Here is a 19,988-nt window from a genome sequence, read left to right as displayed (position 1 = left end):
AACAATCCCTTATTGCTTTCGGATCTGAGACAGGAGGTATACCCAACTATTTTGGGTGTCCTATGAAGATGCATTTATCCACTTTGGGTTCGAGCTTATCAGCCTGAAACCTTTTCACATAAGCGTCGCAGCCCCAAACTTTTAAGAAATGACAGCTTAGGTTTTCTTAAACCATAGTTCATACGATGTCATCTCATCGGAATTACGTGGTGCCCTATTTAAAGTGAATGTGGTTGTCTCTAATGCCTAACCCATAAACTATCGTGGTAATTCGATAAGAGACATCATGGTATGCATCATATCCAATAGGGTGCAGTTATGATGTTCGGACACACCATCACACCATGGTGTTCCAGGCTGTATTAGTTGTGAAACAATTTCCACAATGTCTTAATTCTGTGCCAAACTCGTAATTCAGATATTCATCTCTATGATCATATCATAGATATTTTATCCTCTTGTCACGACGATCTTTCAACTTCACCCTGAAATTACTTGAACCTTTCAATAATTCAGACTCGTGATTTATCAAGTAAATGTACTCAACATCTACTCAAATCATCTGTGAAGTAAGAACATAACGATAGCCACTACACGCCTCATCACTCATTGGACTGCACACATCAAAATATATTTCTTCCAACAAGTTGCTTTCTAGTTCCATTTTACTGAAAACGAGGCTTTCAGTCATCTTGCCCATGTGGTATGATTTGCATGTCTCAAGTGATTCAAAATCAAGTGAGTCCAAACGGTCCATTTGCATGGAGTTTCTTCATGCATATACACCAATAGACATGGTTCACATGTCTCAAACTTTTCAAAAATGAGTGAGTCCAAAGATCCATCAACATGGAGCCTCTTCATGTGTTTTATACCGATATGACTTACGTGGCAGTGCCACAAGTAGGTGGTACTATCATTACTATCTTTTGGCATGAACATGTGTATCACTACGATCGAGATTCAATAAACCATTCATTTTAGGTGTAAGACCATTAAAGGTATTATTCAAATAAACAGAGTAACCATTACTCTCTCCTTAAAAGAATAACCGTATTGCGATAGACATAATCCAATCATGTCTATGCTCAACGCAAACACCAATCTTGATGGTAGAGGGAGCGTACGATATTTGATCAACCATGGAAATACTTCCAACACATATCGTCATCTCACCTTTTGGCTAGTCTCCGTTTATTCCGTAGCTTTTATTTCGAGTTACTAACACTTAGCAACCGAACCGGTATCTAATACCCTGGTACTACTAGGAGTACTAGTAAAGTACACATTAACATAATGTATATCCAATATACTTCTATCGACAGCCTTCTCATCTACCAAGTATCTAGGGTAATTCTGCTTCAGTGGTTGTTCCCCTTATTACAGAAGCACTTAGTCTCGGGTTTGGGTTCAACCTTGGGTTTCTTCACTAGAGCAGCAACTGAATTGCCGTTTCATGAAGTATCCCTTCGTGCCCTTGCCCTTCTTGAAACTAGTGGTTTCACCAACCATCAACAATTGATGCTCCTTAATTTCTACTTTTGTGGTGTCAAACATCGCGAATATCTCAAGGATCATCATATATGTCCCTGATATATTATAGTTCATCACGAAGCTCTAGCAGCTTGGTGGTAATGACTTCGGAGAAACATCACTTTCTCATCTGGAAGGTCAACTCCCACTCGATTCAAATGATTGTTGTACTCAGACAATCTGAGCACAAGCTCAACAATTGAGCTTTTCTCCCTTAGTTTGCAGGCTAAGAAAATCGTCCGAGGTCTTATACCTCTTGACGTGGGCACGAGCCTGAAATCCCAATTTCATCCCTCGAAACATCTCATATGTTTCGCGACGTTTCAAAACGTCTTCGGTGCCTCAACTCTAAACCGTTTAACTAAACTATCACGTAGTTATCAAAATGTGTATGTCAGATGTTCGCAACATCCACAAACAACGTTCGAGGTTCAGCACACTGAGCGGTGCATTAAAGACATAAGCCTTCTATGAAGCAATGAGGACAATCCTCAGTTTACGGACCTAGTCCGTATAATTGCTACTATCAACTTTCAACTAAATTTTCTCTAGGAACATATCTAAACAGTAGAACTGAAGCGCGAGCTACGACATAATTTGCGAAGACCTTTTGACTATGTTCAGAATAATTAAGTTCATCTTATGAACTCCCACTCAGATAGACATCCCTCTAGTCATCTAAGTGATTACATGATCCGAGTCAACTAGGCCGTGTACGATCATCACGTGAGACGGACTAGTCAACATCGGTGAACATCTTCATGTTGATCGTATCTACCATACGACTCATGCTCGACCTTTCGGTCTCTTGTGTTCCGAGGCCATGTCTGTACATGCTAGGCTCGTCAAGTTAACCTAAGTGTTTCGCATGTGTTCCGAGGCCATGTCTGTACATGCTAGGCTCGTCAACACCCGTTGTATTCGAACGTAAGAATCTATCACACCCGATCATCACGTGGTGCTTTGAAACGACGAACTTTCGCAACGGTGCACAGTTAGGGGGAACACTTTCTTGAAATTTTAATGAGGGATCATCTTATTTACTACAGTCGTTCTAAGCAAATAAGATGTATAAACATGATAAACATCACATGCAATCAAATAGTGACATGACATGGCCAATATCATATTGCTCCTTTTGATCTTCATCTTCGGGGCTCCATGATCATCATCGTCACCGGCATGACACCATGATCTCCATCATCATGATCTCCATCATCGTGTCTCCATGAAGTTGCCTCGCCAACTATTACTTCTACTACTACAGCTAACGGTTAGCAATAAAGTAAAGTAATTACATGACGTTTATGTTGACACACAGGTCATAAATAAATTAAGACATCTCCTATGGCTCCTGCCGGTTGTCATACTCATCGACATGCAAGTCGTGATTCCTATTACAAGAACATGATCATCTCATACATCACATATATCATTCATCACATCCTTTGGCCATATCACATCACATAGCATACCCTGCAAAAACAAGTTAGACGTCATCTAATTGTTGTTTGCATGTTTTACGTGGCTGCTATGGGTTTCTAGCAAGAACGTTTCTTACCTACGCAAAAACCACAACGTGATATGCCAATTGCTATTTATCATTCATAAGGACCCTTTTCATCAAATCCGATCCGACTAAAGTGGGAGAGACAGACACCCGCTAGCCACCTTATGCAACTAGTGCATGTCAGTCGGTGGAACCAGTCTCACGTAAGAGTACGTGTAAGGTCGGTCCGGGCCGCTTCATCCCACGATGCCGCCGAATCAAGATTGGACTAGTAACGGTAAGCATATTGAACAAAATCAACGCCCACAACTACTTTGTGTTCTACTCATGCATAGAAACTACGCATAGACCTAGCTCATGATGCCACTGTTGGGGAACGTAGCAATAATTCAAAATTTTCCTACGTGTCACCAAGATCAATCTATGGAGTCATCTAGCAACGAGGGAGGAGTGGATCTACATACCCTTGTAGATCGCGCGCGGAAGCGTTCAAGAGAACGGGGTTGATGGAGTCGTACTCGCCGTGATCCAAATCACCGATGATCCTAGCGCCTAACGGACGGCACCTCCGTGTTCAACACACGTACGGAGCAGCGACGTCTCCTCCTTCTTGATCCAGCAAGGGAGGAGGAGAGGTTGATGGAGATCCAGCAGCACGACGGCGTGGTGGTGGAAGTAGCGGGATTCCAACAGGGCTTCGCCAAGCGCTGCGGGAGGAGGGAGATGTGTCATGGGAGGGAGAGGGAGGCGCCAGGGCTTAGGTTAGGCTGCCCTCCCTTCCCCCCACTATATATAGGGCCAAGGGAGAGGGGGGGCGCAGCCTTGGCCCTTCCTCCAAGGAAGGGTGCGGCCAGGGAGGAGTCCATCCTCCCCAAGGCACCTAGGAGGTGCCTTCCCCTTTTAGGACTCTTCCTTTCCCTTATCTCTTGGCGCATGGGCCTCTTGGGGCTGGTGCCCTTGGCCCATATAGGCCAAGGCGCACACCCCTACAGCCCATGTGGCCCCCCGGGGCAGGTGGACCCCCTTGGTGGACCCTCGGACCCCTTTCGGCACTCCCGGTATAATACCGATAATGCGCGAAACTTTTCCGGCGACCAAAACAAGACTTCCCATATATAAATCTTTACCTCCGGACCATTCCGGAACTCCTCGTGACGTCCGGGATCTCATCCGGGACTCCGAACAACTTTCGGGTTACCGCATACTAATATCTCTATAACCCTAGCGTCATCGAACCTTAAGTGTGTAGACCCTACGGGTTCGGGAGACATGCAGACATGACCGAGATGACTCTCCGGTCAATAACCATCAGCGGGATCTGGATACCCATGTTGGCTCCCACATGTTCCACGATGATCTCATCGGATGAACCACGATGTCGAGGACTTAATCAATCCCGTATACAATTCCCTTTGTCTAGCGGTACGATACTTGCCCGAGATTCGATCGTCGGTATCCCGATACCTTGTTCAATCTCGTTACCGGCAAGTCTCTTTACTCGTTTCGTAACATATCATCCCGTGATCAACTCCTTCATCACATTGTGCACATTATGATGATGTCCTACCGAGTGGGCCCAGAGATACCTCTCCATTTACACGGAGTGACAAATCCCAGTCTCGATTCGTGCCAACCCAACAGACACTTTCGGAGATACCTGTAATGTACCTTTATAGCCACCCAGTTACGTTGTGACGTTTGGCACACCCAAAGCACTCCTACGGTATCCGGGAGTTGCACAATCTCATGGTCTAAGGAAATGATACTTGACATTAGAAAAGCTTTAGCATACGAACTACATGATCTTGTGCTAGGCTTAGGATTGGGTCTTGTCCATCACATCATTCTCCTAATGATGTGATCCCGTTATCAACGACATCCAATGTCCATGTTCAGGAAACTGTAACCATCTATTGATCAACGAGCTAGTCAACTAGAGGCTTACTAGGGACATGGTGTTGTCTATGTATCCACACATGTATCTGAGTTTCCTATCAATACAATTCTAGCATGGATAATAAACGATTATCATGAACAAGGAAATATAATAATAACTAATTTATTATTGCCTCTAGGGCATATTTCCAACAGAAACCGCCTACCCAAAATTGAATTGCACTCACGCCATACGCAATGGCCCTATCGTGCCAACTGTTCACACCAATATATCTTCAATACTAGACTTTTCAGCGGAACCAAACTGACACTAGAGCCTCCATTTTCCGAATCTCAATAGCACATGCAACGACCATGATTACTAAAATATGAGTCCGGGAACCAAAACGCCCCTCTCATTTTTCTATGCTTACTCAAGAAACTGATGGAGGTGTTGATTTTCCTGGCATTTGATTGTGTGTTAAATTTATAATGATAATCACCGTTTTTTTTACAACAACAAGACAATTTAAATATTTTTTATGTTTAACAATTATATTGATTTTCAATACCTTTCGTGGCGCTCTTAACAAACTTAGTTATTTATTAAAGATAAACATAAAGGGGCTAAACATGGGCTTAATGTTGAGTCTTTGATGCTTTCTCAATCCTAAAACCGATAGTAGCAGACCACGTGGTGAGCAACTCAAATTTGATATCCCTAAAAAAACTCAAATTTGATGGGAAAAACACTGATATTAACAGGTATAGATCAAGACTAACAAAAAGAAACATGTATAGATCATTTTTTATTATCTGCTGACCTAATTCATCATAACTTTGATTTCAATTCCAAAGTTGCTTATCACAGGTGTTGTGTGATAGGTGTAAATCAGTTACATACATAATAATGTTGCTAGGCTTATAAAGAAACCTTTGTTGATTTACTGTTTAGTACTGTAGTTCATATAAGTCATAACTCCCCTACTGTCCAATTCTTAGTATTTTTGTATTCTCAAAAAAAAAATCGTACAGTAGTATATTAAAAAAAAACACAAGTGAATATTGGTTTGTTGGATGAAAATAACATAAGCATGACAGATGCTTGTCAGTTGGTGAGAGTTTTTCTTCTAGACACGGAGTTGTCTGTGTTTGTAACACGCCAAACGCACATCACTGGCAATAATCAGCAGATGCCCCCGTCCAATCAGTGTCCCTGTCTACTCTTTAGCTTTGAAGCCTCCTCTCCTCTCCAACGTCAAAAACAAAAACCGATCAAGACACCAAAAGCGACCCTTGCAGAGAAGCACGGCCGTGTTATGTTACAAATACAACAAACTAGAGGGGTTAACCACAAAACCACCCGTCCACGGTGCGCCAGGGGCCCAAATAAAAAACAAAACAGGGAAAACACGCCGCCTCCTTGTTCTCTCCCCTCTCCCTCTCCCTCTCCCCCCCCTCCGCCTCCGCCTCCGCCTCTCGAACTCGTCGAGCGCCGCGACCGACGCACGCGCGCGCGGCGGCGAGATGAAGGTCTCCGTGAAGACGCTCAAGGGCTCCAAATTCGAGATCGAAGTGAACCCCGCCGACAAGGTACGGCCGCTCCCGCCCCGCCTCCCGATCTGTCTGTCTGCCGCCGCGAGGGTTGGCGTATCTGGGCGAGATTTAGGGTGTGGGTTATTGGAGTTCCCTGCGGGGCTGGGTCGCTGGGCACGGTTTTCGCGCCGAGGGATTGGTGGGGTTCGCGGGGAGCTGGCTAGGCGCGAGTCGTGTGCAGCGCGAGCGATGGCGCCGCGAATCCAATCTGTGGCTCGTTTGGTTGGGCTCTGCTCTGGGCGGAGCGGGGAGCAGATGCGGAGTTCGTCTAGGTTGTGGTCGCGTCGATGTGTAGGTTATGATTGTTTGGCGAATATACAGGGGTTTGGAATCTGTGAGGCTGTACTGATTGGTGTGTTACCAGATGCACAACCAACTTGAATCCTTACCATGAACCGAAGTGTATGTAGAAGCTAAGGGTCGCTCTCTTGGGACTTTCTCCTTACATGCTACAGGTGGCATCTATTGATGGACCTTTTCATTTGTGTGTGGTCGAAACTCTTGAAATTGCAAGCCCTTAGCTGCCGTATTTTAGTGGCAGCTGGAGGTCTATGGGCTATGCTGTCATAACTGCAGAGAATTAATTTATGCAAAATGTAGAATGTGATGCTGGATTATTTTTCTCTCTGTCTGCTAATGCGGATTCTTTGGACAGCAGCAATTGAAGCTTTAGAAATACATACATTTGTTGGCTGGTAGAGAACAAACCTTCTCTGGAATATGTGAACTTCCTTATCGTTTTGTTGCCAAAATAGATTAGGACTATGTAAAGAAGGTGGTTGTTCTTTTTTAAGTATTTTGTATCAAACCCAAGGAATGGAATACTGGCAACTATTAGAGGAAAATCAATGTTACAAATTGGAGTCAGTATTGGAGACAGGGTTCCGTCTGGCCACATCTTTTTTATCTGTGGACTGTAGCTACCTTTTGTGTGGCAACAGAAACGAAAGGGGCGTTATTAATTATTACTGTATTGCTACTTAGAATTTTGTCGCTCATGTATTTTCTACCACTAGTGAAGCAAATAATAATGAAATATTTGGGTTGACTGACTGAAATGAGATAATTATTTATATAGTGACACATGCCATCACTTTATGTGCAACCCCCTTATGATTGGCCCATTATGGGCCACGACATGTGTAAACAAACGTTTCACAGTATTGATGCCCAAGTTACTGAATTAGCGTACCAAACACAAGTTACATCCGACTTTGTTTTGAAATACAGATACACCACTTGTAAACTATTTGCATGACGTTGCTAAAGGCTACTGCATTTGCTAGCTAGGGCCAACAGCAGGCGCGTGCAGTCACTAAGTAACCAAGGATCTTTGACAAACAATCATAGGTGTAAGATACTGCCATACTGGGGTCTTTGCCGTGTGGTTACATGGTATGGGGTTATGTAACCTTTAGATTCTACCAGCATGGTAGAATCATAGGCGGGTCTTTGCCAAACAATCGTAGGTGTAAAGATATGGGGTCTTTGCAGTGTGGTTACATGGTATGCGGTTATGTAGCCTTTAGATTATACCAGCATGTGAATTCCTGATTCTTTGGTTTCTTTGCTATTGGAATGCTGTAACTTTGTAATTGATTCATTGATTCAGGTTTCTGATGTAAAGAAGCTCATTGAGACTTCACAAGGGCAGAATGTGTACCCAGCTGATCAACAAATGCTCATATACCAAGGGTCAGTTCTTAAGGACGAGACTACGCTGGAGGAAAACAAAGTTGTTGAAAACAACTTTCTTGTGATAATGCTTAGACAGGTACGCATCCTGCTTGATACTAGTTTATATATGTCATAAAATTGTGGAGTAGCATAGTGATGCGTAGAATTATAAAAAAAATCATAACAATACCTTTGTGCGTCGGAAGTATTTGTTTTGGATATCAAGTTCTTGAACTCTCGGAACGTAATGATCTTCAGTGTCTATTGGAACTGTCTTAAAAGTTGTAGGTGTTTCTATTGCTGATCCTTTTTGTTAAACTTTGTTTTAGTATGGCTACAGCCTAGAGTTGCTTCAGGACTGTTTCTATTAACTGATCATAAGATAGATGATTGTTATTATTGCTTCTGACCCTCAACCTTTCACAGAATAAGGGCTCATCAAGTGCAGCTCCAGCTAAATCCAAGGAACCCTCAAATCAGGTGAGTTGGAACTTGATTACACTGATATGAGTTACTCACCACTAATGGCTCTTTATGTTCTTTTGGCGCAAAAAATTCTTTCAGCCGTACCATATATCCAAAACTTTGTCATGGTTCTTTGGTAGTTATTCGCAGACAGTACCTTTTGCCATATTTTTTCACTGAAACTATGATGGTACAGTTTAAGTTCGTTGTTTCTTTAATTGGCAGATAGTTAAGCTCTGAGGCAACTATATAGTTGAACTAGAATGGTAGATTTTACGAAGTTCACAACTATGAGCTCCTGACTCAACGCATTTTTGTCATCTGTTTGTATTTTCTTTTTCTGGTTAAGTCAAACTTCTCATTTCCTCACAAAAAAGTCTATATACATCCGTATGTAGTCCATATTGGAATCTCTAAAAGGTCTTATATTTAGGAACGGAGGGAGTACTATATATGACTTGCATTATGTGTTTTCTATTGGTGAGACTCTACTTTTTGACCTGCATTTATTACGCAGGCACCCCCTACTCAGACAGTGCCTGCTACTCCTGCCTCTCAAGCACCAGCCACACCAGCACCTCAAGCAGTGGCTGCGCCAGCACCTATGTGAGTTTTACTCATATTAAAAAAAAACTGATTTGATCTTTTTCAGGCGTATTCTGTTGTGTTCAGGTTTTTTTTTTGGTCTCTTTGAAGATATTTTTTGTATATAAAATACCGCCTTGCCATTTTAAATGACATGCCATGAGATGCACAAGTCCGTATTTCTTTCTTTTTTATCAGTCACAGAAGGTGTGATATTTTAATATCTTGGTATAGTTCCTTTTTAACTTTAGCAGGAGAGTCTCAAAAGGTTGTTATTAAATGATAGCTTCCTATCATCGATTTGTAATTTTGTATTATTATTGTTATGCTATATGGCTAGTGGTTGTTGGCAGCTAGATAACCCTATCCTTACCTTTACTGACGTAGTGTACCTGTCAGTGCTCCTGGTCCAGCTGCCACCGCCTCCCCAGCTCCTGCTGTTGCTGTCTCGTGAGTTGATTTATGTTCTTTATTTCATCTTATTTTGATTTGTAATCTCATAAAATATTTTTCCTATTTGAAGAAGTTATATTACTTACTCTTAACCCATTTGACATGATCTTTACTACCATCATTTGTACAGCACTGAAGCAGAAACTTATGGTCAGGCTGCTTCAAACCTTGTCGCGGGAGGCACCCTAGAGGCAACAATTCAGTCAATTCTTGAAATGGGTGGTGGAACATGGGACAGAGACACTGTGCTGCGTGCCCTACGTGCTGCATTCAACAACCCGGAGCGGGCTGTTGAGTATTTATATTCTGTAAGAAGATATCCTCCCTTAGTTTGGTTATGGCTCAATGTTCTTCAATATACACAAATAACTATTGCAGTGAACACATCATGTCTTGCTTACAAATGAGTAAATGACTAGATTATATGATTATGTGTCTTTTACAAACTTAGTTGTCTTCGAATCTATGTAATATGTACTACAAGAACGGCATGTTTTACACAACTTATATTGCAGATCTCTTGGCTATACAACTAATACCCTTCGATCTTCAATGTAGGGTATTCCTGAGCCGATGGAGATTCCTGCACCACCACCAAGTGCCCAGCCAGCTGATCCTGCCCTGGCTTCGCAAGCAGCTCAACCTGCAGTTGCCTCTTCCGGTCCTAATGCTAGCCCCTTGGACCTCTTCCCTCAAGTACTCTCTCCCTCTCTCTCTCCCTCTGTGGTCTGCGGTTACCTCTTTTACATATTTTTAACGCTTGCCCTTTGTACCTTGCAGGCCCTGCCAAATGCTTCAGCAAATGCTGCTGGTGAAGGAAATCTGGATGTTTTGCGTAACAATGCACAATTCCGAAGCTTACTTTCTTTAGTGCAGGCCAACCCTCAAATCTTACAGGTACATTTTGTGTTGCTGCTCTTTCTCCTGTGTCAAAGTAGTCTACTTATGACAGTTGACTAACAGGATCATTCTTTTTACAGCCATTGCTTCAAGAGCTGGGAAAGCAAAACCCTCAGATTTTGCAGCTGATTCAGGACAACCAAGCAGAGTTCCTTCGTTTAATCAATGAGCCAGCTGAGGGCGATGAAGACGAGTATGAATCTTTTTCATCTCCGTGACGTTTTACTTTGGGCTTTTTTGCATGTTGCTTGACAATCTCATACTTGCTGAACCAGGAATCTCCTAGAGCAGTTTGCTGAGGGTGTGCCTCAGACCATAGCTGTCACTCCTGAGGAGAATGAAGCTATACTTCGTGTAAGCTCATAGATCTTGAGAAAGTTTCTCCACGACTGCCCGCATCTGCATTTCCATGAACTTTGTTATGCTTATTTGTGGCACCATGAAAAAACCTCATTGCATTTTGCATATGCAGCTTGAAGGAATGGGCTTTGACCGGGCGCTTGTTCTGGAGGTGTACTTCGCCTGCAACAAGGACGAGACCCTGGCCGCAAACTACCTGTTAGACCACATGAACGAGTTTGATGACGGAGCGCCGCAGTAAGACAAAGCAGGTTGTTTCTGAATACATGCACAAGCCCATGGGAACAAGGGTGTGGGGAGACTGATACTCCTGCACTCGCAGGGCAGGCCTTAGAGATCTTTTTGAGATTTTGTCTCGTCCTTTAGTTTGTAATTCTTTTCTGCCTTGCTATTAGTACATACTCTAGATTGTCTTTAAATGTTAATTCACAGACTTAACGACAGCGTATAAAAGTTCTCTGTCAGTTTTTGTTGGATCTGCTGATCTAGTGATAGACGAAGTGGCTGTTTCTTCAGGTATCCTGGGTCCTTCGCTTCTGAACAAGCGTGGAACCCACTGGGTGGCCTATGTGTGCGATTGAGCCCGCTCTTGTTGCCGTTACCTGCAGCGCCTATATTTGGCTCTTCTCTTGGCACGCTTTGATCGCTAGTGTTAGTTATGACTGACAAAAATGTGCAGCTTTCATTAAAATGAACATAGGCCTATAGGGGATTTTTTGACTTTGTCTAAATTTGTTTTGCACTAGAGGCCAACGCTCGCAAGCAGCAGACTGCAACATTTGTAGCAGCAAAACAAGCTTGTAGTGTCTAATAACGTATGCAGTGCCAAATTCGTGAAATCACTATTCTTCAATTTCTGAAGAGGCTTGCTCGCCGGACCGACCTTGAACCCGTTTTCCTTGGTAAATTGTCTCCTTGGGGTCTTGGCACGGTGAAGAACCCCACCATTGTCAATGCCCATCGGTCGAGAAAATCGCATATTTGCCACTTTGAACATGTGGCTTTGCAGAAATGCCACACACAATATGGGCTTTGCAAAAATGCCACTCAGCTCGTGGAAAAGGGTGCCCAAACGTCTTGTCTGGTCTCAACGGCGACGTTTGAGAACTTTTATTGTTGGAAAAAGGGTGGAGGAGCAGCGCCGCCGCGCCAGAGGAGAGGGCCGCTCGCACCTCGCAGTCGCAGACTCGCAGGGGATTTGGCTCGGGTGGAACCATGGCTCATGGCTGGCTCAAATCCGTCGTGGGTCTCCGTCGAGCCACCGTCGGTTGGACGCGCGCATGAGCCGTGCGTGCGTGGAGGGCCAACAGGGTGGGGTCAAGTCAAGACCACGCCCGCGCGGCGGCCGATCGATCCACCGCATCTGTTCTGTGGGTCGATCGATGGGGACCGTCTTCCAAAAATACAGCACCACTAGTGTCAAAATCGGAGCTGTCAGTTGCTTGCGCGTGTGGCCATCCGATGGCATGTGCCGTCGTGGCTTCTATACAGTTGTTTGCAGATTGGCTTTGAGGTTGGAGCTTTATGATGAAGTCGGAGTCGCTCGTTCGAGGCAACCGGTAATGACGATGACGCTTGTGACTCCTCGGCGAATGCCTTACTTTTTTGCAGTTTTGTGTCCCATGCCGGTGGCCAGGTTGGCCGGTGGTGTCCATGTCATGTGGGTTGAGTTGTATCGGTTTTAGCCCGGTTTTTCATCAATTAACCTGGCAATTCTCTTCTTCTTAATCAATAAAAATAGCAAATCTTTTGCCTCGTTTTAAAAAAAAAATACAGCACCACCGTAAGGTAACTTCCAGAGCTTCCATACCATGGTTCCGACTGAGAAGTACGTATATCAGCGAGCATGTTCAGTCCGCATTCTCTCCGTTTCTCTTCACCCTTCCGTTCCCATGCTCGTCTGCATTTGACCCAGGATAACAGTAAGATGCATCTCAATGGTGCATACTGCATAGTCATATGAACATATGTTCCACGAGCAAATGGCATGTTCACAAAAGCACCATGGCAAGCAAGGAGCAACAGCATAACCAGTAACACGGCACGCGGAATGGTACTCCATCCGTCCTATAATATATAAGAGCGTTTTTGACACTAGTGGTGTCAAAAGGCTCTTCTTATATTAATGGTACTCCATCCGTCCTATAATATATAAGAGCGTTTTTGACACTAGTGGTGTCAAAAGGCTCTTCTTATATTATGAGACGGAGGGAGTAGATGAGGAGCAACAATAACCAATTTACCATGCAGTATTAGACACTGAGATTTTCTCGAAGTAAGAAGAATGATTGACGACATGGCGCAAATGATCCAGCGAGTACAACAAGTCTCAACTATCTCCATGCTTCAGTTCACCATGCCCAGGCCACCGTCTCACAAAATATTACTCCGTCTAGATACGGAGGTATCTAGTACTAAAATATACATCCGTATCTAGACAAATCCAAGACAAATAATTCGGAACGGAGGGAGTATAGCGCATGCTTCAGCACTATAGTGCAGCTAACTCCATGCTTCAGTTCGCCATGCCCAAGCCACCGTCTCACAAAATACTATAGAAAGTCATCTATAGGAGGATATTTCGCCGTTCAGATCAGAGCTCTATGCCTCCACAGCAGAATTTAATGGAACGACAGTTGATAAGTTACTAGTACCTATCTATGGTAAGCACTGACCAGCAGTTTAATCCAGAATAAGGAGAGTATATAGAGTGACGGAAAAGGAGTTCATTCGTCGTCGTCGTCGTCGTCATCATCATCAGAAATGTCTATCACGCCAGCCCAACTGCTTGGATTTGAAGGAGGTAAACCAGGCAGGTCGGCCGAAGGAGGTGGAACCACCTGATCAGCGGTGATGGAGCAAGGAGCTGGTGGCTGTGACTGATCCATAGGGGCTTGGGTCATAGCTGGAGGCACAGCAGCAATGTCCATGATCGTAGATGGATTGGACCGATCTCCGTGGTCCGCAGGAGGGACGGCAGTGTCCATGCGCTGTGCTGCTGGCTGGGACTGGCCTCTAGGGGTTTCAGTCATCACCTGATCAGTGGGAGGGACAGCAGGAACGTCCTTGGATGGAGCTGGTGTCTTGGACAAACCTCTAGGGGCTTCAGTCATCACCTGATCTGTGGGAGGGACAGCAGCAACGTCCTTGGATGGAGTTGGTGTCTTGGACATACCTCTAGGGGCTTCAATCATCACCTGATCAGCGGGAGGGACAGCAGGAACGTCCTTGGATGGAACTGGTGGCTTGGACTGACCTCTAGGGGCTTCAGCCTTCACCTGATCAATGGGCGGGACGACAGGAACGTTCATGCATGGAGCTGGTGCCTTGCACTGTTCTCCAGGGGCTTCAGTCATCACCTCGTCATCGATAACAATGATCTCCAAGTGTCCAGATGGGATTTCCTCATCCACTTTGGCCTTGATGGAGCTGATCCCACTGGTGCCTCGCTTCCTTGACCGTGAGTATGTGATCTGAACTGCGCGTTCCCTCTCTCTTTTTCTCCGCACACTTCTCTTGTTTACAAGCGGCTCGTCCGATCCACTCGAGCATTCCGGTTCATAGAAGTTCTGCCACAGACTAAAGCAAACATACTCTTTTTTCGCAGCACAACTCTTGGTTTTGCTCCTTGTCTTTTGCCTCTCCGATGCAGCACGGTTTGATTGCTTCAGTTTACTGTGAGGGACGGCAGGCTGAACAGTTGCTTTCCGAAAGTCTTCAAACGTATGTTGCTTTGGTGCCTTCACTGTGGAGCTGGTTTTGTTCGGTTGCTTCAGCATAGTTTGAGGGGCAGCATGCAGAGAAATGTGCTTCTGAGCCCCTCCATGCTCAAGTTTCTTGTGTGCCATCTGTGAGGAGATGTTGTCCGGTACTTTTGCATTGCCGCAACCAAAACTCTTCTCCGATGCAACCAAGTCTGGCTTCAGCTTTGTGAGAGGTGCAGCAGGTAGGCTTCTTGATGTTGCCACCCCATGCTTCTCAGATGCAACCGGGTCCTTCTCTAGCTTCAGTTTTTTTAGGGGCGTGGAAGGCGGGACACCGGAGTTCTCAACAACATCCGGCTTATGCAGCTTGCCAACTCTGTCTGGGGTGATACTTTTTGATGGTTTTGCAACCCCATGTTTCTGGAATGTAACGGAGTCTTGCTCAAGCTTCATTTTCTGAGGGGGCGCAGCAGGCCGCAGGACAGTGGATTTCTCAACACCCTCGGATTTGCACCACTTCTCTGCATTCCTGGACGTGCTGCTTCGTGGTGGTTTTGCACTGTTGCAAGTCCCTAGAGAGAAAGCTCCATATTTCTCCGATGCGGCCAAGTCCTGCACTAGCTTCAATTTTTTCTGGGATGCATAAGGCTTAACATCGTCTGGCTCATGCAACTTTCCCGTCTTCCTGGAGGCGTTACTTCCTGACGATATTGCATTGTCGCAACTCCCTAATGAAAGAAACCCATGCTTCTCTGCTGTAACAGCTGTTTGCTTCCGTTTCAGTTGGCTCGAAAGGACATCCTCTGCCTTCTTTGAGGAGCTACTACCCACTGATTTTGCATTACTGCGACTCCCCATAGACAAAAGTTCAATATTCTCCCATGCAACAAACTCTTGCTTCGGCTTCAATCTTCTCCGACTCCGAGGGGCTGCAGACAAAACAATTGCTTTCTGCACTTCATCTGAATCTGATTGTTGTACAGCTCCTTGTGACTTGGTCATTTCAGTTGTTCCAGTCCGAAGAAGCAACTCTCCACCTGAAGAAGCCATGTTGTAAGTTGATGTGGCAACATGAATTTACTACAATAACAAGTTACCTATAGCAAGAATTGTCTTTGGTTTTGAAGTCTACGTTCTTGTTGGCGAACAATATTTCACACTAGTGTTGGAAGTACCAAAGTTCACATAATGAAATGATTAAGCAAAAAAATCACTATAGCAACATGTTTACACGACCCACCAAGTTACTCAAGTGTAAGTTTTTTTTGAACCGGGCAAACCCCCTTTCCATTACTTAGAACGGAAATACAAAGTTCGACGGAAAGTCCAAGAACAGGGAGAAGGGGAGAGCGAGTTCAACGCACTGCTAGGAAACCCACCACACTCGCCCGCCATCGAAACGAGTGTTATGGGGCGAAAACCTAAGCAGCACCAAAATGAGACTAGCCCTATTACAAAAGCAGAGTTTGAGCGATCTCATACAGTATCTTAAAGCGGAGTTAAAATAGTCTTAGTAACAAAATTTAGGTGGAGAGTTACTCAAGTGTAAGTGTTCTGGAGTTACCATATAGTGGACTTGATCCTTCATTCGTAAGGCAACAGATGATCTATTTTTTGTCAGATATCATGGTTTTAGTTTCAGTGCCACTCCTGACACAAACATCTTGTTTTTTCACTTAATTGTATAGCATAAAGAATATATAATAGATAAACACCTACAACATCAGCAAAGAATTTTATAATACAGGGCAACTATCTTGATTCTTGAATGCATTGCTACAGAATTAAAAATAAAATGTGGGCACAGACAGTTGTATGCTGAAAAATTAAGATACAAGAATGCAAGAATAGTCGTAAACCAAACAAAATTTAGGTGGATTGCGTAATAGTAAAACTGAAGAACGGCATCCAAGTTTGACTTTGATACTCTTTATGGTTAGTTCAGAGCTCATAACCAAAAGTGTATTAGATACTTGATTCTGACTGTACCTTTTCGAACCATCATTTGCCCTCGTGGTTTGGTTACCACATATGTACCACCACAATCCATCTTGTGGCTGCAGAAAATAGCATCAGTCAATACACCTTTGAAGTTCACCATGCAAACATTAGTCAAAAGTAAATATTATCTAGAAATACATTAAGAGAAGTCATGGAGAGTATTAAAAATAACAAACAAGTGGCATGTGCATCTAATTATGAGTTTGAGAGGTTATTCTGCATCTAAATGATTGAGAACAATTAACAAGAAGAAATGCACCACCCAGAGTCCAAGGGCATATCTTTATCGACTTTGTGGGAGAAAACAACAATTAAGAATGTAAGGTGCAACTTTACAACTATATCGATAAACATCATGAGTTATATGTCAAGGTAAACTTATGCAGTCTTACTTGTGCCACTGGCAAAGCATGTTGCCACAGGTTGCATCTTCGCTAACATTCTCGATACAGCAGGAATCAGATGGAGGTCCCAAATTCGTTGCCCTCAGAAGTGTAACGCCACACCATTCACACTGAAATTTAACAATTTGAACATGCTAGTAAGAGGTAAACTAGAAAGAAATTTAACAAGAAGGAAACAATAAAAAGAGAACTATGGAAAGCAGTACCTGCCACGGAATCCCCTGGATGTTGCAGGATTTTTCCTCACTGAAATCATGGGTAGTGGTGATACGGTAGCCACCTGTCGGTCTCTGGGTAGGGTGGCACAAGCATAAATCCAAATCATCAATGGGCCGTAATGGCTAAAAACATAGCTGCCAGAAAATACTAACCATGTGATCCTCAGCGGTGCAAGTGTTGATAGCATCCATCCAATCACGGAAAACAGGACCATGGCTGGTACATGAATGCACAGAAAAATTAAGCTACAGGCAGGCTGGGCGATGACTAAAATTTGAACACGCAACCTTGGTTAAAAGGAATAAGCATTTACCCGAGGTTCTTCATACCATGCTTTACAAATATGATTGCATGAATCATCAGATGCAGCAGGGCGTTCTTCATATCAGCATTTGTGCGCCATTGCAGCATTGGCTCATAGAGTATTATTTTGCTCAGGTCTCCAAAGGAACAGGACCCGAAGCAACTGCTTATAGACAATCAAATCAGTGCTTTCTTTATTTTATTTTCATATAAACTTTCCAAACACAATTTAATAGTTGAGCACAACACTACATAACACACATTTTATAGTCCAGAATCAACATATAGTAAGAAAATGCTCTTGCTAAAGTCTATCTAGCTAATGCAATAATGAGCTCATTAATGATGTGTTGCCATCTATAAAAAATGAACGTTGAGCTTAGCTCAAGCAAGCAGTCAATGGGGAAAATGCTATATTTGAAAAAAAAAATCAAGGTTTGAAGTCATAGAGTGTTATGGTATTGCTCATGGCTCCAAAGGAACAGGATCAGAAACAAGTCAACAACTGCTTATAGACAATCAAATCAGTGCTTTCTTTATTTTATTTTCATATAAACTGCGCAGACACAATTTAATAATTGAGCAGAACAGTAGTATATAACACACATTTATAGTCCAGAATGAACATATAGTAAGAAAATGTTCTTGTTAAAGTATATCTAGCTAATGCAACAATAAGCTCATTAAGGATGTGCTGCCATCTACGAAAATGAATGTTGAGCTTAGCTCAACCAAGCAGTCAATGGGAGTATATTTGAAAGCAAAATACACACAGAACAAGATCTGAAGTACCTTACTGTAAATAGCATCTGGAGCACAAACAATAATTTTTGTAGGAATACTTATTTTTTCCTGTATCTATATGCACACATGCAAAATTTTAAATACACCGATTTGACGTAATGCCGTAATAGCCAATGAATCATTTCCTTTTCCTGGGCATTTTTGCACTGTGAATAGATATGTACAGCGAAGCAATAACCTTAAGCAGAGTCTGCAATGCACATGTATTTACGCCTTACGAAACATGGGTTGGTAATCCTATTATTAAGTTTTTTTTAATCTCGAACACCAACGGGGAAAATAAACCTCGGGCACCCCACCATCGATGTTGGAGCGAACTCTACCGACACACGCAAAAAAAAAAGATAACTTATTTGAAGAACAACAACCCTCGGAAATCTGAACATTTTACACGATTCCCTCGGAAGCACCCAGCTTCCCACATGGAGAAAAGGGAATGGAAGGCAAGATTACGAAGAATCGAAAGAAGAAAAAAAAAGGGCGTCTTTTATGTGAATCGAGGCGTCAAATGCTAAACAATGAAACATTTCTCCTTGAGTAGATTGGGAAGAATCCAGAGCACCACGATCCTAGGCAGGATTGTTGTATTGGAAGACGGTAAAACAAATTGGGTGAGCAAGGCATCGCCTACCGGGGGCTCCAACAAGAACCTACCTGCCCCCGCCCCAACCCCAAAAATCAAAGGAACGGGGAGCGCAAGAGGCGCACGTACGTGATGGTCCTCATGCGCGGGTAGGCCCACTCGACGGCGAAGGCGGCGGCGTCGAGCTCGCCGCGGAAGTAGAGCCGGTCGTAGTGGCAGAAGAGCTCCCACAAGTCCGGGTTCTCGTCGGCGTCCGGATCCGCCATGGCCTCCCCCGCTCACAAGCGCTCTCACGCAAATGCAAGGACGAAGCGGCAGCGAGAACCCTCCCTTCTTCTCAGGTGAGCGGCGACGGCGAGAAGAACCGGCGGGGGGGGGGGGGGGGGGGAAGAGAAGGGGGGGAATTGGGGTTCTTGATCCTGGAGGCGGCCGGCGCTGCCGGTGCATGCGAAATTGGCCAGAGAGAGAGAGAGAGAGCAGGGGTCTAGGGAGGGCTGTGCGACGGTGTGGGTAGTGGGTGTGTCAGTGAGGCTGACGAGTGGGCCCGGGCGGAGACGCTGGTTCTGCGTGGGCGCTGTGTACTTGTGGTCTTGTGGGAAGGAGAGGGAGGATGGAGGGGAGGTGCTGTGTGCTTGGGTAGGTGGACGGTCGGGATGCTGCAGCGCTTGGTGTGGGCGCGAGCTGAGCCGCCGGATGGGAAGGTCACGCGGGCTGGACTGGCTCTAGCTTTGGTTGGGTTCTCGCATGTGGGTGTGGGTGGCCCCGCGCCCGGCGGGCAGGGGCTACAGGAGTAGGACTTCACAAGACCGGGAAAAGGATAAGGAGCAAAGACGCTTCTCGCGGAAAGGACAGTAAATGGAAGTGTGCAACTTCTTTCTTACTGTGCCCATCTACCATCTTGTCGTTAACTTCTTTATGACATCTTCAATAGTTTGTATGTTAGCTTGTTGATAAAATATGTCATGTCATCAACCAACACCTTAACATACAACAACTCCAATGGGTTGTATCTAGTT

The 19,988-nt window shown here is 44.3% G+C and overlaps 2 protein-coding genes across 4 annotated transcripts; one reads left to right on the top strand and one right to left on the bottom strand.

The window, feature by feature from the left end:
* Window positions 1–6,310: 6,310 nt before the first annotated feature.
* RAD23D (Rad23 UV excision repair protein family) lies at window positions 6,311–11,430 on the top strand. Of its 2 annotated transcripts, none has more exons than XM_048674246.2 (11): window positions 6,311–6,511; window positions 8,127–8,288; window positions 8,618–8,671; window positions 9,174–9,262; window positions 9,641–9,691; window positions 9,825–10,002; window positions 10,253–10,390; window positions 10,475–10,591; window positions 10,675–10,787; window positions 10,870–10,948; window positions 11,067–11,430. In XM_048674246.2, the coding sequence occupies exons 1-11, from the start codon at window positions 6,446–6,448 to the stop codon at window positions 11,193–11,195; spliced, it is 1,176 nt and encodes a 391-aa protein (XP_048530203.1). In that variant the 5' UTR covers window positions 6,311–6,445; the 3' UTR covers window positions 11,196–11,430. The 2 variants fall into 2 exon arrangements, with proteins under 2 accessions (XP_048530203.1, XP_048530202.1); XM_048674245.2 differs by having other exon boundaries at window positions 9,629–9,691.
* Window positions 11,431–11,659: 229 nt separating this feature from the next.
* Window positions 11,660–19,539, bottom strand: LOC125509301 (uncharacterized). 2 transcript variants are annotated; one of them, XR_015604772.1, is made up of 8 exons: window positions 19,102–19,539; window positions 17,596–17,748; window positions 17,435–17,498; window positions 17,270–17,353; window positions 17,052–17,173; window positions 16,648–16,715; window positions 13,630–15,695; window positions 11,660–12,854 (listed from the first exon to the last, which is right to left on the bottom strand). XR_015604772.1 is itself a non-coding variant. In XM_048674244.2 (7 exons), the coding sequence occupies exons 1-7, from the start codon at window positions 19,236–19,238 to the stop codon at window positions 13,681–13,683; spliced, it is 2,643 nt and encodes an 880-aa protein (XP_048530201.2). In that variant the 5' UTR covers window positions 19,239–19,539; the 3' UTR covers window positions 13,193–13,680. The 2 variants fall into 2 exon arrangements, 1 of the variants encoding a protein (XP_048530201.2); XM_048674244.2 differs by lacking the exon at window positions 11,660–12,854 and having other exon boundaries at window positions 13,193–15,695.
* Window positions 19,540–19,988: the final 449 nt, after the last annotated feature.

Source organism: Triticum urartu, chromosome 5A (assembly GCF_056163025.1).
Source record: "Triticum urartu cultivar PI428250 chromosome 5A, HENAU_Tu73, whole genome shotgun sequence".
Lineage (NCBI taxonomy): Eukaryota > Viridiplantae > Streptophyta > Magnoliopsida > Poales > Poaceae > Triticum > Triticum urartu.
The sequence above is the reverse complement of the archived record's forward strand: the minus strand, read 5'-3'. Positions and strand labels throughout refer to the sequence as shown.